The sequence below is a fragment of the Camelina sativa genome, chromosome 11, assembly GCF_030686135.1.
Source record: "Camelina sativa cultivar CO46 ecotype springtype chromosome 11, ASM3068613v1".
In the NCBI taxonomy this organism is placed as follows: domain Eukaryota; kingdom Viridiplantae; phylum Streptophyta; class Magnoliopsida; order Brassicales; family Brassicaceae; genus Camelina; species Camelina sativa.
The window spans coordinates 3,642,243-3,668,679 of NC_141890.1; the positions used below are offsets into that span (position 1 = coordinate 3,642,243).

At 35.7% G+C, this 26,437-nt stretch overlaps 7 protein-coding genes across 15 annotated transcripts; 4 read left to right on the top strand and 3 right to left on the bottom strand.

Moving 5' to 3' along the window:
• Nucleotides 1–665: 665 nt before the first annotated feature.
• LOC104721502 (uncharacterized) lies at nt 666–3,485 on the bottom strand. Its single transcript, XM_010439496.3, has 6 exons — nt 2,611–3,485; nt 2,003–2,100; nt 1,565–1,589; nt 1,305–1,425; nt 1,069–1,203; nt 666–959 (listed from the first exon to the last, which is right to left on the bottom strand). The coding sequence occupies exons 1-6, from the start codon at nt 3,071–3,073 to the stop codon at nt 749–751; spliced, it is 1,053 nt and encodes a 350-aa protein (XP_010437798.1). The 5' UTR covers nt 3,074–3,485; the 3' UTR covers nt 666–748.
• Nucleotides 3,486–3,823: 338 nt separating this feature from the next.
• On the top strand, nt 3,824–5,698 carry LOC104721503 (uncharacterized). The gene is made up of 5 exons (XM_010439497.2): nt 3,824–3,918; nt 4,197–4,417; nt 4,502–4,873; nt 4,996–5,226; nt 5,332–5,698. The coding sequence occupies exons 2-5, from the start codon at nt 4,324–4,326 to the stop codon at nt 5,547–5,549; spliced, it is 915 nt and encodes a 304-aa protein (XP_010437799.1). The 5' UTR covers nt 3,824–3,918; nt 4,197–4,323; the 3' UTR covers nt 5,550–5,698.
• Nucleotides 5,699–5,778: 80 nt separating this feature from the next.
• On the top strand, nt 5,779–8,728 carry LOC104721504 (uncharacterized). Of its 7 annotated transcripts, none has more exons than XM_010439499.2 (6): nt 5,779–7,078; nt 7,189–7,285; nt 7,433–7,516; nt 7,738–7,854; nt 7,936–8,127; nt 8,203–8,728. In XM_010439499.2, the coding sequence occupies exons 1-6, from the start codon at nt 6,948–6,950 to the stop codon at nt 8,269–8,271; spliced, it is 690 nt and encodes a 229-aa protein (XP_010437801.1). In that variant the 5' UTR covers nt 5,779–6,947; the 3' UTR covers nt 8,272–8,728. The 7 variants fall into 7 exon arrangements, 5 of the variants coding, with proteins under 5 accessions (XP_010437801.1, XP_010437802.1, XP_010437803.1 ...); XM_010439500.2 differs by having other exon boundaries at nt 6,725–7,078; nt 7,436–7,516; XM_010439501.3 differs by having other exon boundaries at nt 6,785–7,078; nt 7,936–8,123.
• An 884-nt stretch (nt 8,729–9,612) lies between these two features.
• On the top strand, nt 9,613–12,153 carry LOC104721506 ((S)-coclaurine N-methyltransferase-like). The gene is made up of 7 exons (XM_010439504.3): nt 9,613–9,983; nt 10,622–10,955; nt 11,046–11,145; nt 11,246–11,356; nt 11,467–11,550; nt 11,637–11,695; nt 11,788–12,153. The coding sequence occupies exons 1-7, from the start codon at nt 9,740–9,742 to the stop codon at nt 11,978–11,980; spliced, it is 1,125 nt and encodes a 374-aa protein (XP_010437806.2). The 5' UTR covers nt 9,613–9,739; the 3' UTR covers nt 11,981–12,153.
• Nucleotides 11,730–13,702, bottom strand: LOC104721505 (uncharacterized protein At4g33100). Of its 2 annotated transcripts, none has more exons than XM_010439502.3 (4): nt 13,283–13,702; nt 12,581–12,735; nt 12,344–12,428; nt 11,730–12,227 (listed from the first exon to the last, which is right to left on the bottom strand). In XM_010439502.3, exons 2-4 carry the CDS (start codon nt 12,673–12,675, stop codon nt 12,135–12,137), a joined length of 273 nt encoding a protein of 90 aa, XP_010437804.1. In that variant the 5' UTR covers nt 12,676–12,735; nt 13,283–13,702; the 3' UTR covers nt 11,730–12,134. The 2 variants fall into 2 exon arrangements, with proteins under 2 accessions (XP_010437804.1, XP_010437805.1); XM_010439503.3 differs by having other exon boundaries at nt 13,348–13,563.
• A 604-nt stretch (nt 13,703–14,306) lies between these two features.
• On the top strand, nt 14,307–19,486 carry LOC104721507 (aminopeptidase M1). The gene is made up of 18 exons (XM_010439505.3): nt 14,307–15,005; nt 15,303–15,448; nt 15,545–15,647; nt 15,724–15,910; nt 15,990–16,083; nt 16,182–16,335; nt 16,426–16,530; nt 16,613–16,729; nt 16,889–17,002; nt 17,132–17,314; nt 17,441–17,744; nt 17,830–17,951; nt 18,037–18,134; nt 18,243–18,420; nt 18,503–18,617; nt 18,710–18,777; nt 18,876–19,031; nt 19,129–19,486. The coding sequence occupies exons 1-18, from the start codon at nt 14,790–14,792 to the stop codon at nt 19,306–19,308; spliced, it is 2,640 nt and encodes an 879-aa protein (XP_010437807.2). The 5' UTR covers nt 14,307–14,789; the 3' UTR covers nt 19,309–19,486.
• A 616-nt stretch (nt 19,487–20,102) lies between these two features.
• LOC104721508 (uncharacterized) lies at nt 20,103–25,470 on the bottom strand. Of its 2 annotated transcripts, none has more exons than XR_015571756.1 (13): nt 25,053–25,470; nt 24,284–24,458; nt 24,067–24,150; nt 23,702–23,943; nt 23,362–23,605; nt 23,006–23,085; nt 22,724–22,808; nt 22,037–22,205; nt 21,835–21,948; nt 21,354–21,401; nt 21,039–21,123; nt 20,827–20,862; nt 20,103–20,638 (listed from the first exon to the last, which is right to left on the bottom strand). XR_015571756.1 is itself a non-coding variant. In XM_010439506.2 (13 exons), exons 1-13 carry the CDS (start codon nt 25,196–25,198, stop codon nt 20,553–20,555), a joined length of 1,560 nt encoding a protein of 519 aa, XP_010437808.1. In that variant the 5' UTR covers nt 25,199–25,470; the 3' UTR covers nt 20,103–20,552. The 2 variants fall into 2 exon arrangements, 1 of the variants encoding a protein (XP_010437808.1); XM_010439506.2 differs by having other exon boundaries at nt 22,037–22,171.
• Nucleotides 25,471–26,437: the final 967 nt, after the last annotated feature.

Here is a 26,437-nt window from a genome sequence, read left to right on the forward strand (position 1 = left end):
TCCCTACTTTTTTCCTCTATAATAGAGATCTCTATAATAGAGGTGAGTTTTACTCCAACCCACTTTTATTCTCACTTCTAAAATAGAGATTCTCTATTTATAGAAGAACCCTTTGTAGGAAAAAATAGAGTTCCTCTATAAATAAAGGAAAAAATAGCAATCTCTATTTTAGAGGTGGGTTGGAGTAAAACTCACCCCTATTATAGAGAAAAAAATAAAGGACCAATGGAGATGCTCTAAGCACCCACTAAACCGTCTTGGTCACTTTCCTAGTGGATTATATGATTTCATTTTAATACCTAATAGTTTTTTTATATTTCTAGAGATAATTATAATCGAAATTGAATTTTGTAAGTGAGAAATTCTAATTCAGCTATAGTTTATAAGTGACAAATTTTTAATGGATCCAAAGTAAAACAAAAAAAAATAGAAAATAACTTATTTGAAAAACCAAATGAAAGATTTGAAAAGTGTACTTTGTTTAATTGATATACATCTGATCAAAAATATATATTTGAAAAACTGATACCAAACTAAATTAGATTTTTTTTTAAAAAAAAAGACAATAAAATGATGCTAAAAAGGGTCAGTTAAAGCTATTTCCATCTCTGTTTGCTACTTATTTCCCCATCAAGCTTTATGGGTTTGTTCAGCTTTCTTTCATGTTTATACAATACACTATCATCTCAAACATTAAGACTATGATTTTTGCACTGGCAAAAGAACATTTGTTGTTGCAGAAATGATTTCAACACTTTGATACTACCAACGATAGAATCTGCTGCTCCACTTCTTCCCAGTTATGGACTCTAGTTACCAAAGGATGTCTATCAACAGACTCAGTCTTAGACCAAGGGTATGAATTTTCATAGTCAAAGAGGAGAACCTTCATTCCGATGTTAGCGCATTCCTCTGCATATCTCGGGTTATCGTCAATCAATATCTCTGCTCCAAATGATCTGCAGTTCAAATTCTAGGATCATCAAATCATATATGAAAGTGATGTTCTTTAGTTTTCGACTAGAATCTTGGGGATGTATCAAATTCATGAGTTGATTTTGTATGCACCTGCAGATTTCAGATTTTGGTCTAGACTCTCCATGAAGAGCAAAATGGTTTCCAAAATGAATCTGTTGGAAGAGTCCCGGGAAATGTATCTCGATCCACTCAAGTGTGTGCTCCTTTATCGCATTCTGCCGGGACCTATCAGATAAGTATGAAAAACCACTCAGATAGTGATATATAGAATTAACTGGTAACTTGAAACGTTCAACAAAGAGAAGATCACGCCACACGCTACTTACGTCACAACTGACATGTCGCAATATTTTGATAGCTTGTGAAGAGTCTTATGGGCACCTGGAAGAGGATGGATCCCTTTCTTGAAATATGATGTCTTAAAGAACTCGTGAACACGTAAGTCGGCTGCACAACAAGAAAGTTTAAACATAGCACCTTACGTCTCCATTTACCCACCAAGATTGCCAACACACAGAAAGTCCTTGGAGCAATTTAGCTGGACCGTAAATTAATGCATTGTTGCAAGTAAGCCAAGGAAAAATACCTTCGTTGCGAGAGCAGTTCCATATCTGCCAAAAAAGTTAACACACAAGATCATGAAAACATCAGTGTGGCAGAAAAATTGAAGAGGACGTTTACGAAAACTTCTTTAGTCACTCGAATTACTGAAAGCAATGTTTCAAATTTCTCTCACATACAAGAAAACAAGTGCCAGGCAGGGTAATGCGCTATATAAGTGAAGCAGAGAACAGTTTTCCTTGTCATAAGCCAAAGATAGCAGCTAAACATTGTAAACCTTGTATACAAATTTATCCTTATAGGGCATATCTCAATCACTGATCCTAGCATACGAGTTCTCAAAGTAGAAAACCAAAAAAAAACAAATCCAGCAACTAAAAGCAATAAGTCATTCTCCATGTAGTACAAGAAGATGCATGATTTGTTTCTCAGGTAAGCTCGAGAAGAACCTATGACTTCGTACCTTGAAGAACTCATAGACATGGTACTCTGAGACAGAATGGTTCGACAAATAGCGGTCCGCAATGAATTTGTTAAGGGCCGAGACAAAGTTTCCAAGAACTGCTTACATAAAAAGACAACAAATGAAACATAGCTTAAATTAATAACTCAATGAAGACAGACAAAAGATGATCTCAGTGCATATAGCCAAAAAATATCATGCATCAGCTACTTAATCAAAAACGTAACACACATCACATGAGTTGGAAACACAATAAAAAACTATTCAAAGATGAACAGTTCAACATAGTTCCCCGTCCAAGATTAGCAACCCATTTGAACGGTATTGAGATTCGAATCAGTAGACAATATTATACTTAAAACAACAAGATGATGAATCAGGTATATTCCCAATTACACAAAAAGCACTCCAGACTCTATTAGACAACATCTACAACATTTTATATATACTTATCAGGTTTTGTATAATTATATAACTCATTGACTCCAAGCTTTTCTAAGAAGAACCATGTTAAACAAGTCAACATACAATTAAAAACAATTTCTCTCCCCCAGACATTTCAAACCTGTAAACATCATCACACACTATAAGAACAGAGAGAAACATACCCTCATCTATGTCAACAGCCACAACAATCTTATCATTCCCTTGGAAACCCGTACGCAGATATGCACCACGGCCATCCGCTATCTCCGTTGCTCCTCCGCCGCCGCCGCGTTCTTCACTAGGCCCAGATCCCAAACCATGGAGAAGGCGCCGATGGTGAGTTAAAGCTCGAGCCTTTTGATCAGCCTTCTTATGAGAATCAAAACAACTTCTCAAGGTAAACCCATTGGGCTTTCCTCCTCCACCTTTAACCTTGAAAAGACCATTACAAGAGGAGCCACTCTTGTTGTAAATTCGAATGGGATTGATTCTTTTAACGAAATCTCCACCAAATCTGTTGGCAATTGATCGAGTGTGAAGCGATCGCAGGAAAAGGGGATCGGTGTAAGAAGACATTAGGGTATTATGTGAATCGAAGCTTGCGATTCTGTAGAAGAGAATGGCGTTGGACTGTCTCTTTAACATAACGAAACCTTCTCTCACATTTACACCATCCAAAACAAATTGAAAAGAGCAAAAATCAAACCCTAAAAATGAAAACTTTGGAAGCTGAGAGACAGAAAGATTATAAATTTGGAGAAAGCAAATCTAGAGTAGAAGATTAGAAGAAGAGGCTCCAACGTAATAATCATGCATTGGAGCACTTTGGTCGCATTGGTAGGGACTTTGAACCCCCAAAACAAAAACAAAAAAATCTAACCTTTAAAATAAACATTTAAAAAAAAAAAAAAAAAAGGAAATTTTAATTACTATGGATTAAGATCGTCTCTTCCTATGTTTACGCCGTGGCCTCTATCAATTGAACGGCGAACATAAAAGAGACACACACGTCTCTTTAAGTCGGTTTCAGTAGGGGTGAACAAATAAAATTAATACCTAATATTAAATATAACTAGATCTATATTTATAGTTAATTAGTTTTATTAGAAAAGTTATAATAAAGTGAAATAGAAACCAAATCCAAGATTACATATTTATAATGTTAATGATATTATTAATTAATTTAAAAAATACATTAGGTTATTGGTTCGGTTTGGTTTAAAACCTCTTGATTCGTCCAGATAATTATACTAGTTAGTACCTTAAAAAGAAAGAAAAGAAAAAAGAAAAAAAGAACTAGAGATAGAAAAATTGGCGGCCAATATACGCACCAGTGATTCAGCAGGCCCATCAAGCCCAATAAGTATATATATGAAACGCTAATTTATAAAGGTTGCCTATCATCGGGCGTCTCTAATATTCAGAAAGGTCTCAGCATCTCTAATTTTTCAGAAACTTTTCAATGGATAGCAGCACCGGTGACTTCCAATGTAAGATTGAAGTTGTTCGTTTATAGTGTCTCTCTATTCATTCAACATATATGTATATGTATAGAATCAGTGATACACTAGAGCGGGTCTGATTTTTCGATATTGTATGGAGTTTTTATTTTTATTTTTTTTAATTAGTGATAGACTAGCAAATCCGATTCTTCGATTTTGTATTGTGGATTTAAAATCAGTAGTAGTAGACTATCAGATCTGATTTTTTGGTTTTCAAAAAAAAAAAAAAAAATTGATAATAATTATTTCGTGATCCGTTTTGGCAGCCGGAGACAAGATGGTGTTCTGGGACGTGGAGGATTATATTGGTCAATCCTTAAGAATCTAAATCCTCGATTGGTTAATAAGAAGATCAAATCCGATCTATATGAAAACGGATATCTAGGTCCTGAGATGTCTATCACCTGCTTCGTTGATGATGATGCCCCGGATAAGTTGACATATGTCTTTGGGCATGCTGGAATGCGTTTTGTTCACGTACCCAAAGGTACGTAGCTTTCTTTTATACTATTACTCTTTTTTTTTTTTTTACTTAACATTTCATGTGATGATGAGATGTCTCTCCGTCCAGGAAACAAACATGCGAGAGTTTACTGTATTACGAAGAAACTTCTTCTCTGGGCACTGTACGGTTCTAGTCGTCCAGCGAGTTTGTTTATAATCTCAGAAAGCATCAAAGAAGAGCAGCAGCTCGTCCCAACTCCTATGGATACGAACCGTTTCAATCTTGTCTTTTTAGAGCCTGGGAGCGTACTAGTTAGTTGTCAGGGTTCTCCTTTAGAATGTCTGCAATGCGGAGTCCCCATAGAGGGGCTGAATGAGAATAATGTTTTTGAGCGAGGCCGCCGTTTATATGGTGAAGCTGTCCTTGAACTTGAATCACTACCTATACCATACGAAGTGAAACCAGTTGTGTCCGATGCTTGGGACGATTTAAACTGTGGTAAGATCTCGCTATACCTCTCGAAGAGTCTATATATATTATATTTGATTAGATTGCATCTGATTTCAAACTATGATCTGCCACATTAAAATTTTGCACTGATATTTCTTTCGTTGTGGCAGAGGGTAACACAGGCGTGTTCTGGGACGTGGTGGATTTCCCAATCCCCGGTAAACTTGATCCTGCTTTGACTTCTGAGCTGATCAAATCAGGTCTTCATCGACAGGGTTGTTGTAATGGTTCTGTGTCAATCCGGTTGTACGACGTCGAAGATGAGAAAACCAAAACCACGAAACAAGATCTGATAGATGAATATGAGGCTACCGGAATCAGTTTCAATCTCGTACCCGAAGGTAGTGTGAAAGAATTCCTCCTTTTACCTAATTATCCCTCGTCCTCTTACTATGTAAATCTAATCTAGATACCTGTTGATGATATATATATATATATATGTATAGTTGCTGAGGCGCATGGATATGCTAGAGATCATAAGATGTTAGTGGACATTCTTCGGTGGGCAGTGGACAATCCTCCAAATTCCAATTTGATCATGCTCTCTAAACACTTGGATGAAAGTTCTCTCTCTTGTATTCAAGGTTTGCAGGATACAGGTTACAACAATGTTGTCTTAGTAGACACACCTGCAAGCTCAGCATGGTCGTGGCTTCATTCCTGATGTTTTATGTTATAATGGGGTGTACTCTGTGTGATTCTCTTTGTTTTTTTTTTTTGAATCTCTTGTTTCATCGTTCTGATCACTGTTCCGATTACTCACCGGTGAAATTTCTGACCAGATTGGCGCAAGTCTCACCATTTTCCAGCAAATATTTCATCTCGTAAATTCTCTAATAAGTAGAAGGATATTATAGTATATATATATATCCAACTACACGAGTGAACTCATTATAAAATACAAGGTTGTCTCTCTTCACAAATCTAGAGATACAAAGTTGTCTCTATGATTTTCTAGCTGCTCACTAGCTCACCTCTAGAAATATATATAGCTCTATCTGCTCCTCTCACCAAACTATCGGATCTCGATTGACAAATTAGTTGTGTGAGACGAAGCGAAGAAGAAACTTATCTATAGATTTCATTTCAGTTGCTTGACCAAACTGTCATAGCCCTGCCCTATCTTTAATTGTCTTGGTTTGGTCTTCTTTGTCCGACAGCGAAGAAAACAGCTTCCTCTCCGGTGACTTTAAACCAGCCGGTTAGCTTTCTTTTAACGCTATATTTATTGAATATCTAAGATAAATTTTTGGTTTAGTATGCGATTATTACTAATCATCGAAAATATCCATAGCCAAAAATTTGGGACGTATATATGGTTCACTCGTTTGATAATGTTGTACTGTTTGGAATCTTTCATATGTTGTAATCAGGTCTTTTTTGGAATCCGATTCATAAAAAAAAAAAAAAAAAAGTAAATCCAGTCCACACTGAGTGTGTGTGTGTATGTGCGTCATCACTTTTAAAGATGTGTACCGTACACATCAAACACTAAAATACATGAAGCATCTCAGTATTTTTTTACATGGATCTGCTTAAAACTGAGTTTTATTAATTTACCTACATTAACAAACCATTTATTATTATCAAAATAAAACTGCAAAACAGAACAAAAAAAAATGTAAACCAATAATTTGAAACCGAAATTTGCACTCTCTTTTTTCTTTCTTTTTGTTAAATAAAATAAAGATACCGTGTAAATGTTTGACTAGTCCAAAAAGAGAGAGAGAGAGAGAGAGAGAGAGAGAGAGAGAGAGGGATGAATGAGTAGCAACGAGTCAAATTGTCTGAGACAAGAATAAATTCTCTTGTTTTCCCTTTTTCAGCTTTTTTCTAATTATAGTTTTCAATTTTTTGTAATTAATTTTTAATTTTTGGTCACAAAATAATACTAAAAGCGACAGACCAAAAAAAAAAAGAAAGGGGAAGAGAGTGAAGTGTGAGCAGGTGAGAACCCAACCAAACTCCTCTGTCAATCAATAAAACCTCTCAAAGTTGGAACCTTTCAAAGCTTTTGTCTTCTTCTTCATAGTCACCGCTCCTTGACTTGACCAATACAACGATGCTCTGTATCAAAGCCGAAGCTCTTTATGAAGAAGATCATCACACCACCCCTGCTGCTTCCTCTTCTTCTTCTTCTCCTACCACCGATCGTAGCACCGCTAATGCCACTTTTCGTCTTCCCATCAATTGGTTCTCTCTCTCTCTCTCTCTCTCTCTCTCTCTCTATTCTAAATCTACTTCTTCTTCTTTAACAATGCTCGATATTTGTTTTTTTGGTTTGCTGATGTGTTCCGTTACAGGGGAAGCTCGATCCGGAGGTATTTGAAGAAGTCTGGTACATTTTCAAGAAGATCTTATTCCTCTGGAGATGGCTCTTTGTATTTTCCTGATCTCGATGTAATGTTGCCTCTTTCTCTCTTTATTATATACACCTTTCACTTTTTATCTTTTTTCTTGGTTAGTATGCTCTAAATCTAGGGTTTCAAGGGGTTTAAGGTCACACCAAATGTTTGAATTTGCTTTCTTTCTTTTTGTTGTTGGCAGCAGGAAAGCAAGATGCTTGATCAAAGTAGTAGTAGATTTGAAGGAAAGAGCAAGTTATGGTACAAATGTGAGCTTGAACAAGATGTAAGTGAGTCAGATCCCACACCTCACACTATATATCTTGTGAAGTCATCTGCTGGGTTTTTGTTTGTCACTTCTTAGAAGTTTTCTCATCTATACAGCTAAGATTACATTTAAAGAAACCATAGAAAAAAGTTTGATATTCTTGTGTTTCCATCCTTTAATTCTCTTTATGTACTACTACTGGTACTAGATTGTTAATGATATATTTGGGATTGGTACAGGTCAAGAGACTGCAGCAGCAGTTACAAGAGGAGATCAACTTACGGTTAGCTCTTACAAGCGCAGTTGAGCATTCTAGTTCTCCTTTCATGGATTCGCCTTGTGAACTTCCAGATAAGGTCAATCCTTTCTCCAACATATATCTTCTTTTGTTGTTTTCGCTATTGAATTTCTTACAAAACATTATAAGAAATTTACAGGCACAAGAGCTTTTGGACAGCTTAGCAATACTGGAAATCACGGTGTCGAAGCTTGAGCAAGAATCAGTTTCCTTGAGATATCTACTTAGGCAAGAGAAAAACGAGCGGCGTCTCACTGAGATTCTACAAAAGAAGTCTCATTATTCTGCACCCTCAAAGTTCACTGGTGCCCAAAGTTTCCCTAACAAGTTGGTATGACTCTATTTTAAGTTTTGTGCATTTGTTTGGTTATAGTGTCTAAACAGACTATTCCTTCTGATTTCACAGGTGACAAGGAAAAAAGAGTATAAACAAGTTGTCTCTGTGGATAGTACTGAAGCTTTGCAAGTAGAATGAAGAAGGAAAGAGTGATTAATTTGATCTTAGGCATAGCCATATTGGCTGATCAACTCCATGAGCTAAAAATCTTTCTCCTCTGAGTCAAAGAGATTTGTAAGTGTCTTCATCCCTCTGGCTTCTGGTGCTAGAATCGCCTTTCAGACTCACCCGAGCTGGTCCCTGAACATCTCTCCATCAAGAACTCTTAAATCTAAGGAAGGATACACAGATCTTTTTACTCGGCTCAATTCTATTATTGCTTAGCAAATGTGGCAAAATTAGATAAGTTAATGTGGGGTAAGGTTGAAAGGACAGTTTATGCCCCTGCAGGAGCAGCAAGTAGGAGGAGCTTGTATTCTGTTTTTAAACATAATGCATTGTGTGGTAGGGTTCATAACCACTAAGGGGATTATTGGTTGTATAAGTATAAGTCGTCCCCCTTTGATTTAAAGTAAAGTAGATAAGTCTTCACCCCTCTGGCCTCTGGTGCTAGAATCGCCTTTCAGACTCACCGAGCTGGTCCCTGATCCAGTGTAATCATCATATGAGTTGTAACAACCATATTAATATCAAAACCAGAGAGCATACACATAAAAAAGGCCACAAAAACATAACACAAAACAAATCTTGAAAGCCCATCAAAATCGTAAACCGGCCCTGCTCTGTTTTTTCGACTTAGCAAAAAAAATGGTGGGGAGTGATATCCGATTTTAAGCACGGACTACTGCAAAACGATAAGATAAGAAGAAGATAAGGTTTTGACGTTTTGTTATTAAAATGTTAAAGAAATCGTAAAGATTTGTTCCCATCATTATATAAGGGGTAATAATTATACACGTAATTAACAGTGCTTAGTAAGTAAGTTGATACGTCATGCCTACTTTTTCAGGTTATTTTTACATCCCTGTCTATTTATATGTTTGAAGGTTACATTTACGCCATTTTTATAGAGACAACACGAGGAGTGTTCTTAGTCCAAAAAAAATAGAAAAATAATGAATAGTGGCTAAGAACATTTTTTTTAGTTCTTGATATAGAACTGATCTTGGCTTACTTCTAAGCTGACGTGGCAAGCTGTGAATGAATATAATTTTTTGCAAACAATTTTTCACAAATTAAAAAAGAATCTGATTGAGAATGTATGGAATAAATTTGGACATTAAACTATATATTAATTAAATAAAATGTTTGTATGTTTTAATTAAGTAATATGTTTTTTTTTATCTTTAATGTTTTTGTTGTTTCATAAAAATTTGGTATTGTATTTTGAATTTTAGTAAAAGTTTTATAAATTTGCAATTTAAATGTTATTTTATAAGTTTTTCTAGTTGTAATATATTTAAGAATATTATATTATTAAATCTTATTATCTTAAACACATGTTCTCCCCATAACTAATTTTTTAACAAAAGATTTAACTACTGATCTTATATTATTTTCATAATATTTTTACTCTAACAACACTCAAAACTGCTGCCCTGTAAAAATGCCCTTAGGCAAAAAAAAAACTCAAGAGACACATAAAGGAGGCGAGAGAAAAGAGATGGAGAAGATTATGGAAGTAGCGTATGGCGCATCAGTGAAGGCGGCTTTGACGTTGTTGGAGATGAATCTGTTGCCTGATCTTGTCATTAGGCGGCTGACGCGGCTACTTCTGGCCGGTCGACTCCGTTCCGGTTACAAACCCACGGCTGAGATGCAACTCTCCGATCTCCTCCGTTTTATTGACTGTAAGTGAAACTATATAATTGCTCACTCTTTTTTTTTTTTTTTTTTTGGCATTTAACATCTAGATTTTAGTTATTATTAGACTAGAGTCTACAAAACTATTTCGCATTGTGTTTATTTGAGTGATTATGGCGATTTTTTAAACAACATGGTGTCGGTGGTGTGTTGCAAGTTGTTCCACCGTACTTTGGTTGTGGGGTTTTAGACCCTTCATCATGTGTGTTTTGAACTTTTTGAGTCAAAGATAAAATATCGTTTTAGTTTAGATATTGTTGTTGAGAGATCCGCGAACACTATTTTTATATTAGCTTAGTTCTATTTAGTAGTTTAGATATTAAAGTTTTATTTTGTTAATTGGATCTCCGTGCTCTAAGCATGTAAGACTAATTCACGGTCTTCATTAGATTTGTTCATAATAGATTTTGGCTTCTTATCTTATAAAATGAAACCATCCATACATTGTTTCAGACTCAAGTTTTTTGTGTTTGCGTTTACATGTATTTTAATAAATAAATATAACATGTTTCATTTGGCAAAATCAGAACACATTTCATTTGTTTAATCTCATAATATAGATTTGTAAATTGTGAAAGAAAAGTCTAAAAATCTGTTGTGAATGATGCATGTATGTATACCTCAGCTATAAAGAAGATGCCTATAGCGATCAATACCGAGAAGCCAAAGACTCAACACTATGAATTACCAACTGCTTTCTTCCAACTTGTTCTTGGAAGAAACATGAAGTACAGCTCTTGTTACTTCCCAAAAGATGCAAGTAGCTTAGAAGATGCAGAGGAAGCAATATTGGCTCTATACTGTGAAAGAGCTAAAGTGGAGGATGGACAAAGTGTTCTTGATGTCGGATGTGGCTGGGGTTCTTTGTCTTTGTACATTGCCCGCAAGTTTAGCAAATGCAAGTTAACTGGTATCTGCAACTCAACAACACAGAAAGCTTTTATCGATGACCAATGCCGGTAATTATGTTTTCTCATTATTACATATATCTTATGCTTCAAGTTCTAGCTGCTAGCTAAAATGGTTTCTTTTACATGTCATGTTTGAAGGAAACTCGGACTTCAGAACATTGAAATAATTGTTGCGGATATTAGCACTTTTGAGCATGATGGGACATACGATCGAGTATTCTCCATCGAAATGTTTGAGGTTTGGATTGTTTTCTGAAGTAGTTCATTATATGTTATGATTTTCAAACATCAGAGGTTGTCCTTAGCTTTGGTTTTTCTTTTTTTGGGATTGTGATCAGCATATGAAAAACTATGGAGAGCTTCTGAAGAAAATAGGAAAATGGATGAAGGAAGATAGTCTTCTGTTTGTTCACTATTTCTGCCATAAGACCCTAGCTTACCACTTTGAGGTATGGATCAATATTCTCTGATGTGATAGCTTCTTGTTTAATCAGTTTATTTCAACAACATATTATCATGGCAAAAACGCAATTCTTGATATTGTGCTGATTCTTTATAGGATGTGAATGACGATGACTGGATCACAAGACACTTCTTCAGCGGAGGAACAATGCCATCGGCGAATCTTCTCCTCTATTTCCAAGTAATTTACATTAGTAACTTGCCATGTATGTTTCAGTTGAATTATATCAATTGAATCATATCAATTTGATGTGTTGATTTGTTTAGGAAGATGTTTCGATTGTGGATCATTGGCTCGTAAACGGGAAACATTATTCAAAAACAAGGTAGGACTCCAAAAATGGTTGTTACAAGAACGAAGACGATAATAAGCAGCTTCTGATGTTTATTACTTTTTTGATAATACAACGTTTTGCAGTGAAGAGTGGCTCAAAAGAATGGATAAAGAGATAGTTGCAATTAAAGAGATAATGGAAATGACTTATGGGAAAGAAAACGCAGTGAAGTGGATGGTTTACTGGAGAACCTTCTTCATAGCGGTTGCTGAGCTGTTCGGATACAACAATGGAGAAGAGTGGATGGTTGCACACTTCCTCTTCAAGAAGAAATGATTGATTTCTTTATTTTCTTCAATTTTTTTGAATAAAGAATGCAACAATCTCATTCTACTTTGATTACCCCCTCCTCCTACTTAAATAATATGAATTTTATGGTTTGAAAGTGACAATGTTATTTGAGAAACATATGAGGATCAAGTATCATCCATCAATTGGATTCTTTAGAATCAGCTTGCTTTGTTGGATTCAGCTCACCATCTACCTCCAAAATGCGAGTGAGAAGCTTACCATCCAAATTCTCCTGTTTGAATAAATGAAAACCGAAAACAAAAGTCAGGAAGAGAAGCTTGCTTATTATTTTGATTAAGATTACAGAGGAAGCACGAATAGAGCTGAAGCAGAGTGAATGAATAGTACCGAGAGACAGTCTCTGTACTTTTTCCACTCGGCAACACACTCTTCTTTATCCCATTGCCCTTTAACAAACTTGTCCGAGTACCATCTGCAGAAACCAAGAGAAAGAAATACAACAATGCCATCATATTAATAACTGGGAATACCGAATGGTCCAAACCTTAAAAGATGAAAAGACCAGAAATACCACCAAAGCTAAAACCTTTAAACACAGCAAACTGAAGGAGAAAAGAAACTCACTTGTTGAAGCAATTGTGGTAAGCGTTTCGCAAATCAGCGCAGGGAGAAGTAGAGGAGCGAGCTGAAGTTGAATCTTTTTTCTTCAATAAACCCATCTTCCCCAATCACACTAATTAGTCACTCAGTCTGTCAGCTTAGCAACTCTGAAAACCCATCTGTAATAATTCAGAAACCAAAAAAGAAAGAAATAATATCACTCTTAAGAAAAGGATAAAAAGACAATAATACGAATCCTAACACAAGCTTTACTACAACTCATCACAAACAAACATAGAAATATATATCATCGAACATAACCACAAAAGACACCAAACAGAGAAAGCTCTCATCAAAGTAGTTGAGCACAAAAACAAAAAAAAAGCATGCTCCTTTCGCATTTGTCTCAAGAGCCTTTGTCAAATATTTATGTACAGATACCTTGTTGAATTGCCTAATTTAAGACAATGATTTGTTGTCTCTCTACAAACAATGGTGTTTATTCAAACCAAAATCAAAACATAAAACAGAGGATGGAGGGACAAATTCAAGATTTGCCTAAAAGAGAAACATGGATCAAACGAATTGACGAAAGACAAATAAAAAATAAGAAAACGAAGAGAGGATCAAATATAAAGAAATAAAAAAAATCAAAAAAATGGAACTCAAAACGATAAAAAAAGATTCAAAGTAGGAAGCTTGAAGGATAAAAGAAACGACATTTACCCTGATTTGATCCAAACCAAAGACCGGACGGTAATCAAAGAAAGAAAGAAGATCTTCAAGTTCACCTTTCGTTAAACCCGTAAAACCTCAGATCACTCAGTCGGTCTCTCGTTCAACTCTTAAGTCTCTCAGACTCAGAAAGAACACAACCTAGTGGACGACGACGAAGCTTCGGAAGAACTCGAGTAAACCAACCAACCAAACAGAGGAGAGAGTGGGAAATTGAAAAACGACGTCGTCTAACCAGACGAAAGCCCTAGGCCAAAAGTCAAACATATCCCAAGAAAAGGAATTTTAATAATTCTTTTTAAAGGTAAGTTAACAAAAAATAACTAAACAATTAAAAAAAAAAAAAAAAAAACTCTAGCATATACTATATATATTAAAAAAATGCAAGGCTCTTGAGAAGACTATAAACATATAACACTCTCTGCCGAACTAAACCCTTCTACGGCCCTAGCAGGCAGCAGCGTCAATGTTTCTCAATTGTCTCTACGATTCGTGCTCCGTAAAGGAGTGTCAGTGTCACCAAACCCTCTCTAAAATCATCGTTGATATAATAGTAAAACGGTTGAAGGACTCCTCCTCCGGTTCTGAACTTACGGATCCTTGTCGGGATGCATTGGGCGACTTATCTAGGATTTATCTTTAAAGTATGAGTGACTTTTCTTAATCAAATAGAGTCTCTCACATATATATAATCAAAACCCATTTGTCATCATGTTCGGCGAATGTTCCAAACAATAATACGAATATGTTTAGAAACCAAAAATAAAATTAGGTTTACAGTAATCACTAATCCAATCTCATAAAATTTGATAGTAATATTATTTATTTTATAATATAAACTATCACATCAAAATTTAGAAATTCCAATGTTTCGTAAATGTCTCACTTGCGTGCCGTAGTAACATAAAAACACTTTGCTTACAAATGTATTTAGGGAAGGTATTGATTTAGGATTTAGAAAGAATTTTAATGACTTTATGTTTTTGCTGATTGTTAGAATCATAGAAAATTGAAAGTTAAAAATAAAGGATTCTAAGAGATTGTTTAGGAAGTTTTTTAAAATCTTGATGATTTGTTTTTTCTAATCTTGTAAAATCTTTCTATTTGATGAAAGAGTTTTCATGACTTTTGTTATGAAGGAAATGATATAAAATCCTAAACCAATAACATAAAATTTGAATTCATTAACAATCCAAGATTCTTTTGTTTTACTTGAATAACATAAAACTTTTAATGACTTTATAAAACTCTTAATCCAATAACACTAAATTTATCAAGATTTTAGATAACTTTTTACAAATCCACAATCAATAACACCAAATTTTTAAAGAGATTTTAAAAATCTTAATTAAATAACTACATATTTTACCTAACTTTTAAAATCATTAAAATTCTTTATAAATTCTAAACCAATACATGTATATTACTTGCTTCCTATCCTATAAAAGAGATCCAAAGAGGAAGAAAATAAAAAAAAATCAATCAAAGGGTTTAGAAAATGGATCAGTTCAAAGGTCAGCCTCGTCTACCAAAGTTCGCCGTCCCCAAGCGCTACGATCTCCGCCTCAATCCCGATCTCATCGCCTGCACCTTCGCCGGAACTGTAGCCATCGACCTCGACATAGTCGCCGATACTTGTTTCATCGTTCTCAACGCAGCTGATCTCTCCGTCAACGATGCCTCCGTTTCCTTCACTCCTCCTACCTCCTCTAAGGTATTTTTTTTTTTTACCTATTCTCTCTCTATCGCGTTTCTTTGTGTTGATATGAAATTAGGGTTTCAGTAATGCGATTGGGGTTATGGTTTTTTTTTTTTTTTATATGCTATTGGTTGTTGAGCAATTAGCGCCACCATTGAGATGTTTATATTTTCATGATTTGAGTATTTTTTGGATATGATTTTTGATTTTGATTCCAATAGGTAAAATAACTTCAGATACAATCAAGTAGGAATCAGCAACCAATTTAGCTTGTTGCTTTTATGCTTCTTATGTTTTGTAATTGTTAAGCAGGCGCTTGCAGCTCCAAAAGTTGTCTTGTTTGAGGAGGATGAGATTCTAGTGCTTGAGTTTAGTGAGATTCTTCCCCATGGAGTGGGAGTTCTGGAACTGGGGTTCAATGGAGTACTTAATGACAAAATGAAGGGATTCTACAGAAGGTAAAACCATAGCGGTTTCCTTTTTTTTTTACAAATATAAATTTATACATAGCTTGAGATTAGTTCGAGACCAATATTGTATCTTCTTGCTTGCAGTACCTATGAACATAACGGTGAGAAGAAGAATATGGCAGTTACCCAGTTTGAACCAGCTGACGCTAGGAGATGCTTTCCATGCTGGGATGAACCTGCTTGCAAGGTTTCCCACTTGTTCCCTCCTCTAGCATGAGTTTTGTTTTTCTTCGTCTATCCATATTGACACATTTGTGAAACAGGCTACCTTCAAGATTACATTGGAGGTACCAGCTGATTTGGTGTCTCTCTCCAATATGCCCGTCATTGAGGAGAAACTTAATGGGAATGTCAAGATTGTCTCCTACCAAGAGTCACCTATTATGTCCACATATTTGGTCGCAATTGTTGTTGGTTTGTTTGACTACGTTGAAGATCATACATCCGATGGTAAATTATTTTTATCCATCATTATCTTGCGTCTAGTCATTTCTAGAAGCTCTAAATCATGTGTCTTCTTTTTGCTCAGGGGTTAAAGTCAGAGTGTACTGTCAAGTGGGTAAAGCCGACCAAGGGAGATTTGCACTGCATGTTGGTGCCAAAACGTTAGATCTGTTCAAAGAGTATGTTCCTCGTCGACATTGTAACATTCTGTTATTCTGGACTTCTCTTGCTGCTTGTATGTATCATACTTGTTGCATAACTCCAATGATTCATGTAGGTACTTTGCTGTGCCATATCCCCTTCCCAAAATGGATATGATTGCAATACCAGATTTTGCTGCTGGAGCTATGGAGAATTATGGTTTAGTTACATACCGTGAAACAGCTCTTCTCTATGATGAGCAGCATTCAGCAGCTTCTAACAAACAGAGGGTACTGAAAACTTTTTCTTTTATTTTTCAGAGGAAATTTTTTTGTGTGCTTTTGTGCAATCATCTAAAGCTGTTAAGTTTCTGCTGCTAGGTTGCCACTGTAGTTGCTCATGAACTGGCTCACCAGTGGTTTGGCAATCTTGTCACTATGGAGTGGTGGACTCATCTATGGCTGAATGAGGGTTTTGCTACTTGGGTAAATTGCAAACTTAGATCTTTGTATCAACAGTGATTTTGAGTTCTGTTGTGAATGTTTTGTTACTTGTTATCTGTTTCAGGTCAGCTACTTGGCTACTGATAGTTTGTTCCCTGAATGGAAAATCTGGACCCAGTTTCTAGATGAATCTACTGAGGGTCTAAGGCTTGATGGACTTGAGGAGTCTCACCCGATAGAGGTAACCAAATTAAGTATCTGTGTTATTAAGTGGGCACAATTCTGAAAAATGCTGTCAATATATCTGTCATGAAAGCTTAGTGGCTTCTTTCCTTATATTCACTGTCAATCCCCGAGATACCCTATTACCTATTTATCTCAAATCCAAAACATTTCTCAGGTGGAAGTTAATCATGCTGCTGAAATTGACGAAATATTTGATGCAATAAGCTACAGAAAGGGTGCATCTGTCATCCGCATGCTACAAAGCTATCTTGGTGCTGAAGTTTTTCAGGTTCTGCTCATGTCCATTTCCTTCTGTAACAAAAGAATTGCAGCTTTTATTTTCTTATCTGACTTCTATTTTCAATTTCCCTAATGTCTCCAAAACTTCTTACCCTACTTGTATTGCTTTGTTGAGCAGAAGTCGCTTGCTGCATACATTAAAAAACATGCTTACTCAAACGCGAAGACAGAAGACTTATGGTCTGCTTTGGAAGCGGGATCAGGAGAACCTGTGAACAAGCTTATGCATTCTTGGACAAAGCAAATGGGATATCCTGTTGTCTCAGCCAAAATTAAAGATGGAAAATTGGAACTTGAGCAGGTTCTTAGACTTATTTCCCTTGCTGGATATCCTACTTATATCCCCTTTTAGATGCCACTAAGGTTGAAGCTTCATTATGATATCTTATGCATGATCCACTAACTAAATTCATTTTTAATATTACAGTCGCGTTTCTTGTCAAGCGGTTCTCCTGGCGAAGGACAATGGATTGTGCCAGTAACCTTGTGCTGTGGTTCATATGACGTGCGCAAAAACTTCTTATTAGAATCCAAATCTGAAGCGTATGATCTAAAGGAATTATTGGGCTGTTCCATTGCCGATGGTAGCGGCAAAAACAATGGGGCATGCTCTTGGATAAAAATTAATGTCGATCAGGCTGGATTCTATAGGGTGAAATATGATGATAGCCTTGCGGCTGGACTCAGAAATGCAACAGAGAGCAAAAGCTTGACTTCAATTGATAGATATGGTAACTTGACCTCGCAGAATTTTGTGTTTCTAATTGACGTAATGAAATTTGTTTGGAGATGAATATCCTACTTGCTCTTTTACAGGTATTTTGGATGATTCTTTTGCACTTTCAATGGCTCGTCAGCAATCTCTAGCCTCTTTACTTACTTTGATCAGTGCTTACAAGGAGGAACTTGAGTATACCGTGCTATCAAACCTTATTGCTGTAAGGATCTGCATTTTTTGGCTTTTAATTTCCCTGGGTCGATAATTATGCGTTCGCTTCTGGTTCTTACTCTTCATCCGTACAGATAAGCTACAAAGTTGTGAAGATTGGAGCAGATGCAAATCAGGAACTGATGTCTGGGATCAAACATTTCTTCATCGGCGTTTTCCAGTTTGCTGCTGGGTAAGCTGTTTTACCCATCTACGGAAATTACACTTATCATTATGTTCTCTTTACCAAACGGTAGGTAAAAAAGAGTCAATGTCTTTACAATATTCATTGTTCTTACAGGAAACTTGGTTGGGACCCTAAACAAGGGGAGAGCCATCTAGATGCTATGCTGAGAGGGGAAGTCTTAACTGCACTTGCTGCGTTTGGGCATGATGAGACACTAAAGGAAGCAGTTCGGAGATTTGATGCATATTTGGCTGATAGGAACACTTCGCTTCTGCCTCCTGACATCAGAAGGGTTTGTTTCGTATTATAGAAACCAATGATGGTCTAAAATCAGAACATTTTAATTAAATTCTGTATGGGCTTTCCACTTGCAGGCTGCTTATGTTGCTGTAATGCAGAGAGCCAATAAGTCAGACAAATCTGGTTATGAGTCTCTTCTGAAAGTTTATAGGGAAACAGACCTTAGCCAAGAGAAAACACGAATCTTAGGTAACTTGACTGTAAACTTTCTTCTGATACATGAGATTAAATAAATAGAAATTTGAGGTTCAACTACTGATGTTTACTTTATGGGTTTGCAGGTTCTTTAGCATCTTGTCCCGACCCCGTTATAGTTCAAGATGTTCTTAACTTCATATTGTCTGATGAGGTATATATGGATTTCTTGAAACTTTATAAAGTAGTGAATAATCATATCATTAGGCTTGACATAGTTGATGTGATATATTGGGGTTCTTATTCATCCAGGTCCGTAATCAAGATGCAGTTTATGGACTTTCCGGTGTAAGTTGGGAAGGACGTGAAGTAGCTTGGAAATGGCTACAGGAGAAGTGGGAGTATATAGAAAACACATGGGGATCCGGATTTCTCTTAACACGTTTCATAAGTGCAGTTGTATCGCCGGTTTGTTCCTCCTCCCCTTTATGCATATCCATAAAAAAAAAGCTATTGATCATCTTTGCTAGCCTTAATTGATTTCTCTTTATGTTGATCGTCTCAGTTTGCGTCGTTTGAGAAAGCCAAAGAAGTGGAGGAGTATTTTGCAACAAGAACAAAGCCGTCGATGGCAAGAACCTTGAAGCAGAGTATGGAAAGGGTACATATTAACGCCAATTGGGTGGAGAGTATCAAGAAGGAAGATAATCTCATACAGCTCGTTGCTCAGCTCTCTTCAAACTAAATTTTTTTAACTCAGGGTATCTCAAGAATTAACTAAACCATCTGTGACTGCGATGCTCATGTTTGTTCTATATGCGACCCTTTTGGTCTTTTCTTCTTCTCAGCACCGAATCTGAAAAGCACTTTTTTAAACTTTGGATTTGCCATCAATAAAGTTTGCCTTTCAAGGTTCGTTCCGACTCGAGGTTTACCGTGGGATATTTTCATTGCGTATCAATAAAAGTATAAAACGTAACTGTAGTTAGTTAAAAGCTATTCGTGTCATAAATTGCGAACATTATAACATAAATTTACTTAGTAAATACAATTTGGTAATTTCTTTAGGAAAAAGTTATAATCTTTTTTAACGACCTTAAAGGCTTAACCCATATCAACCAAGAGGATACATTGGATGTCTTGATGAAAGAAGATAAAATTGAAAAAAGAAATATCAAGAATACTATAGAGCATACCTAAACCACAAAAAAAAGGTTTTGCTTCTTAGCTTCTCACAAGGTAATACCGACGGGATAAAGAAGTTTGTGTCCAATACGTAAAGCAGCTTCGGCATTTGAGACCGTAAACGTTCAAAAGAGGTGTGTACTGTGTAGTGTATCAAAATTTTACATAAATAGGTCTCTAACTTTTCACTTTAACTCCTTACCTTCACAACATCATCTCTAATGAGGCACCATAACTAATTTACATGTTAAAGTCTTAAAATCAACCTACAGTAGCATAATGGTCTTTTTATTTATTTATTTTTTTTCCTATTGTGTAGCCCAAAGTCTACCATTACTAACAAAGAAAAACTCATTTATCCAAGTTTGTTTATAAATTGACTCCCAACAAAACTCAAATAAGTACACTCTAAGTCCTCACTCCTCGGTGGGTCTTCAAATTTAGAAATAAAAGTTGTTGATATGATACACACAGACACAAAGGTGAAAATGTTGCAATAAAACTGCCACTAGAGAAGGCGACATTACTACAGCCAACCTGGGCAGCTTTTATATAACACAAAGACTTACTCAATTCCCCTCTAATCTCTTTCTCCCTTCTCTTTCTTCTTCTTCTAATACACAGAATAATCAGGAAAGGCTATCATTGTTAATCTCCCACCCCACCTCATTTTCACACTCTTTTCTACCCAAACCATTTTGATCTTCTTCTCTTTAACTTCTTGGCTTGCTGTACAGTTATTTTCTTATAGAAGGCTTAAGATCCCAAACTTGAGGAAGACTATCACTATCTTGTTTGGTTATTTCAAATTACCATCGGATCATCCATCGATGATACCATCTGTGCCTCTGCTGCTTCCCCGCTTATCCGCTCCACAGGCATCGCCTCAGCTGCATACAGTTTCGATTATATCAGTTTTCACTATTTGAATAAGAAGTGATATAAGGTCGTTTACAAAGACTATACACCGCATAAACTTAATTTAATGTCAAGGTGTATATATTTCTATGAAGGAAGCTTATGGATCTGAACATGCAAAAAGGCAACGAAACGAGTTACAATGATAAAACACAAATACCTGGTGATCGATCCAGAGACATTGTTCTTGCCATCTCTACAGAGTTGGAAAAGAAAGGGTCAGATTCTTCCTAATGTCTGATCAACAATGAATCCTTTGCATCTCGTTTACTTGACACATATTACTAGGTACTTCTATTCGACTAGGAAAATGCAGGAGCCAAGGTCTGAGGTTGAAAATGATTAAATAATAGTAGGGTCATGTGCATGTACCAAGTGAATGACGCAATCCTTTTACAGCGTCAAAGTTCTTGTAGGTGTAGCCAACAAAACTTAAATCCTTGGGAGCAAGAAGCATCTGCACAAAATGGAAACAAATGTGTCATTGTCACTCAAAACCGAACCGTATAAAGAAAAATAGGTTTCATTTCAGACAATAATATTTATCGACCAACACCATTTGATGATGGTTTTTTTAATATATCACTTTGGAGCAACACGGCTACAATTTGGAGTATCAACGCTAATCACCTATCCTTGCAAATAAACCCGCTGGATGATGTATATACACAAATAATAATAACAAACCTTCCTGGAGAGGCCCGATCTAGTTCTTTCAGGTGCAGGAGAATTCACCTGAGATGAAATCAAGAAGTCAGCAAGCCTCCTATATAGTACAAAAAATGGATGAATGAATGGTTGACCTTTATCAATATGATATTTCTGCAAAATATTGACAAACAAATTCCTAGGTAATAAATCAATTCACAAAATTTTAAGGTAATCACTCCTTAAACCAGAATATATCATTCTTTGATAAGGCAGTATTCTGAAGGTATCTATCACCATCAACACAAGTGGCATATTAGAAACTAAGGGATATTATCTCCGGGATAACTAGTAAAATTCACAGCAAGATATGAGCGAGACACATTAAACTGAACTTAAGAATATCTAATATCTGTTGAGCCTTAATACTGGTATATAAATCTTAAAATAATATAAGGGAAGTCTATTTTTCCAGGAAAAATATTTGAAATAATGCATGATAAATAAAAAGGAGGCATACTTCATCAAACTTCATAAAATTTTGTGTATCTAGCTCGTCGTTCACTTCTGGTTTGTACGCAGCCTCCATTTCATAGAGCTTTTCCCACAAAACATCCTTGAACCAAGGATGATCCTGATGCAAAATTAAAGTACAAGTTAGCAAAGAAAAATAACAAAGCTTATCTTAAGTACTACTAAATCTTCTCATGGAACATCCTTACCTTGATTTGCTGGGCTCCTCCTCCAGTGCCAAGCCTATGGTCAACGTTACACAGCAACCTGCAGACAAGATCTTTTGCCTCCGATGACAACTTCACATCCTCGGGAAATTTCAAATGATTTCTCCAATGTACGATCTAGAAGAAGGAATTAAGACTTCATGAACATGATCTGTGAATCTTATAAACAAAATCTTTAGTTTTCGTATATGTAGAGCACAAAGAACAAATAGAAATGGAATTGACGATGGGAATTTTACCCACAAATCAAAGCATAGTTGTCAACTATATATCTGAAAAGACTGAACACAATATTTGAACATTTTGCTAACTCGAACGAGCATAAACTGGCAAAATTGTGGCTTTTCATATAACTTGACACCCTTGTAATTCAAAATATGGTCACAGAATTGAACAATCTCCTGCTTGGGCCCTGAACTTTCATAGATAGAAGATTTCTCATTCATTTGGTTTATACATCAAATTGTTACAAACACAATACCTAAGCCATTCACCCAAAAAAACTTGAATAATATCCTGTTGGAGTATACTTGAATAATAATAGCTTTTGCACTAACACTTTGTAATCAAATAGCCTTATTCAGTGAAATTCTTTAAGCTCAACTGTTTGATACTTTTACTCAGAGCAAACTCACTGGGGTAGTGAAGATAACAGCAAAGAGTAAATACCTTTCTGCAAGTTGATATAGGATCATCAGCATAAAAAGGAGGATACCCAACAAGCATTTCGTACATAATTGCTCCTAATGACCACCTGAGAGAAGAAAAAAAAAAAGATTTCCAAGGAAAATAAACAGCAGCTCAGGAGGCTATGGAACAACTCTGTAATGATAAATGAAAGACTTTTATCAACCTGTACAAATGGTTGCTAGCACAGAGAAATTTAAACAGTACTATGCACCATGGTTATAGTTCATTCTGAAAATGATAATTTTCAAGCAAAAGACTAACCAATCACATTCCATGCCATATCCTTTCTTCAGCAAAACTTCAGGAGCAATATAGTCGGGTGTTCCCACAGTTGAAAATGCCTTTCAAAAAGGAAGAAACCAATCAGAGAACACTATCATCAGTTGTTGCCAACTTGCCACACAAATTAATAAACAGAAAGTACAGGTAATGAAAGTTTGAAAAGTGTTCTCCTACAAATATGAACAAAATCATAGTTGGTTTTCATTATTCCCCATTTTGATTTGTATATATCTACATGATGAGGTCACATTTGGCATATACAGGAATCAGAGAAATGGAGAAAGAGCTACGAAAGAGGAGATGACACTTTTAAACTCCAAAAAAGATTAACATACTAGTTTTCTGCGATTCATCTGCCAATGCTGAAGTTGTTCCTGGGGACTACGCCAGCTTCTCTTGTTATCAGTGTCAGGAAAACATCTATCAACATCCATAGGTTCTGTCATAGTTTCATCATCGGTGGCCCTATTCTCCTGAATTGAAGGTAAATTTCTACAATCAAGAGGTTTACAGAGTCCAAAATCCGAGAGTTTCATGTGCCCATCTTTATCCAGAAGAAGGTTATCAGGTTTGATATCCCTGCAAAAAGTGAAAAGACAAAAGATCAATCAAAATGTATGTAAATATCAGAGTTTAGAGCAGAAGCATGCAAGTTAGGTAACTTCCAAAAGCCACCTATGAATATAGTTGTATCTGTGTATGGATTCAATCGCCAGGACACTTTGAGCAATATAAAATTTGGCGACATCTTCCCGTAGTGTATCTTCTCTCATGAGCAAGGTCATCATATCACCACCGGGGAGATATTCCATGATCAGATATAGATACTCGGCATCCTGAAATGAATAGTAGAGCTTCACAATATAATGGCTTGCTACCTCAGCCAGCAGGTTTCTCTCTGCTCTAACATGCTCTACCTGTAAAATGTACATATTAATCTAGTCAGATACTAGAAGAAAAAGACAGGTAGGTAAAATCAGAGACGAGATCATAAACATATTAAGTGTGGTATATTATGCCAATTGTTTACGGATTTGTACCTGTCCTCTCATGACCATTTCAGATTTCTTTAACTTCTTCATGGCATAAATATTTCCAGACTTTTTCTCCCGACATAAGCGAACCTGTAAGTTAGATTAAGATGTTTTTAAGATCAGAAAGAACCCAGAAAAAAAACTATCTCGGTTAAGTTGGTTATGCTCAAGCTGTAAGAAAAAAAAAAAAAAAGAAGAAGAGGCAGTAATCTGTTGTACAAACCTCACCAAAAGCACCCCTTCCAATGATTGTCAAAAGCTCAAAATCATCAACACTTATCTTGTTCCTTTTAAGCCTCATAAACTCAGTCTCTTTCCTCTCAAGATCTTTAATCATGTTGATTTGCTCCTCTTTTGGCACTCCAGAAGAAGCTAACTTTCTTTCTAAGATCCATCGTCTATAAGAAATCAAACAATGTTAAATACAAAATACGCAGCTTTAATGGTGCTAAAAGTGCAATAGAGATGAGACATAGATGTATTATTCTTAACAAATCAAAGCATTTTGGCAAAAAAAACGAATCCTCAGAAGAAAGAAGTCAGCAGCCACAAAAGTTAGCGTTGAGCACTAGTAAAAGAAGGCAAATACTCAACAACGATGATAACGAGGGGGTATCATTACACAATGTATGAAGATGGTAAGATATCGAATCCCCAAAAGTTTCCTTTTGACTTGGATATCAATCATGGTAGTGAATACAAACCATGAACTTAAAACCACCTTCACAATTCACGAACTACTACTAGTCTAGTAGATACAGATGTTATTATTAGGTTGCTTCACACACCGCAAAGAGGTAAAACAGAACTGAGCAGGAGTATCGTTATCATCATCAAAGAAGGATTCGCAGCTCAAACAACTAATTTTTGCCCTAAAAGGAAATGTCTCGAGAAATCAAAACAAAATTTTTCAAATCTGAAATCTCTCCTAGTGAAAGAGAAGAAGAAGACGGAATTAGGGAGAGAGAGAGAGAGAGAGACGGATTTGGTACCTCTCCTTCCTCTCCTGAATGTTTTTGTTCTGAGCTCTGTAGTGATTCTCGATGTACTGTTTGGCTGCAGCCACTTTCTCCATGGTCAAGCTCGATCCCAGAACCTCCTCGTCCGTACCGCTCTCTTCCTCCTGTATATCCTCCATCCTCTTCTCTCTTCACAGTCCTCTTCTTCTTCTTCTTCTCTCTTCCTTTTTTTGTGATATAAACAGGTCTCTCGACGAGAACGTCTATGGAAAAAAAAAAAAAAAGCACCTCTCTCTCTCTCTCTCTTTCCCACTCTCTCTCTCTCTGGAATTTGCTTAAAGAGAGAGATGATGAAGGAGACTACGATTTTACTATTTTACCCTCAGACGACGAACCTCTTAAGGACACGTGTCGACTTTTCGTTGAAATGGCACTCTGTATTCTGTAATGTAATATAACTGGGGAGAAAAATTGTTATATAATAAAATCTAATAATAATGTTTTATATTTATTTTGCTTTTTAATTTGATAAGCAGAAAAAAAGTTGTAACGATTTATTGTCAGGGAGTGTGTGTACTGTGTAAGCATGAGAAAAAGAAAGATACGCGCTTATGAATGCGCGTGGCTAAAATTTTCAGATATCTGAGAGTGTGTGTGGGGCTGTCAAAGGGGTATAATTGGGAATATGAAGGCTTCGTGTTCATTAAATTATTTAATTATACAACGAAGCCTGAAGATTTTGCTTCGTGATTGGATCGTGCTTTTCACTCGCACATAGGATTCGTTGGTTGTCGTTTTTAATTTTAATAATAAGTTTGTTTTTTTTATTACTATTTTTCACCTTATTATATACAATATGCCTTCTTCTGTTTTTTTTTTATTGGATTATTATATATTTAACAGAAAATTATCCTTTTTCAAATTTGATTTTAAATTTCTTAACTATGGTATCAAAGATATTCCCACACTTTTATACGTATTAAAAGCTATCTCAGACCACAAAAAAAAAACAAAAACATATACACAAATCATATATATAAAAATAAAATTTCACTCTCTTCTTATTGGTCCACTTAGCAATGCAATTTTAATAAAAAAATATTTATATTAAAACACAAATTTAAAAACAATTATTTTTCACATTTAACTCATATAATATAAAACTGAAATCATATGAATTCCCCCTATAAATTATGCATTAATTTTATTTCTTCACTAAATTGTATTAATCAATTGTATTAAAACAAAACAATAAATTAGAATTGTAACTCACATTTTTCAAAATGTAATTTTTCATTATTTCTCTTCCTATAAAAACTCATTATCTTATTCTCTTAGTCTATCACTCTTTCATTCTCTTATCTTCTTCCACTACTCTCAAATCTCTTTTTTTTATTTTGTTTTGTTCTGTATTTTTT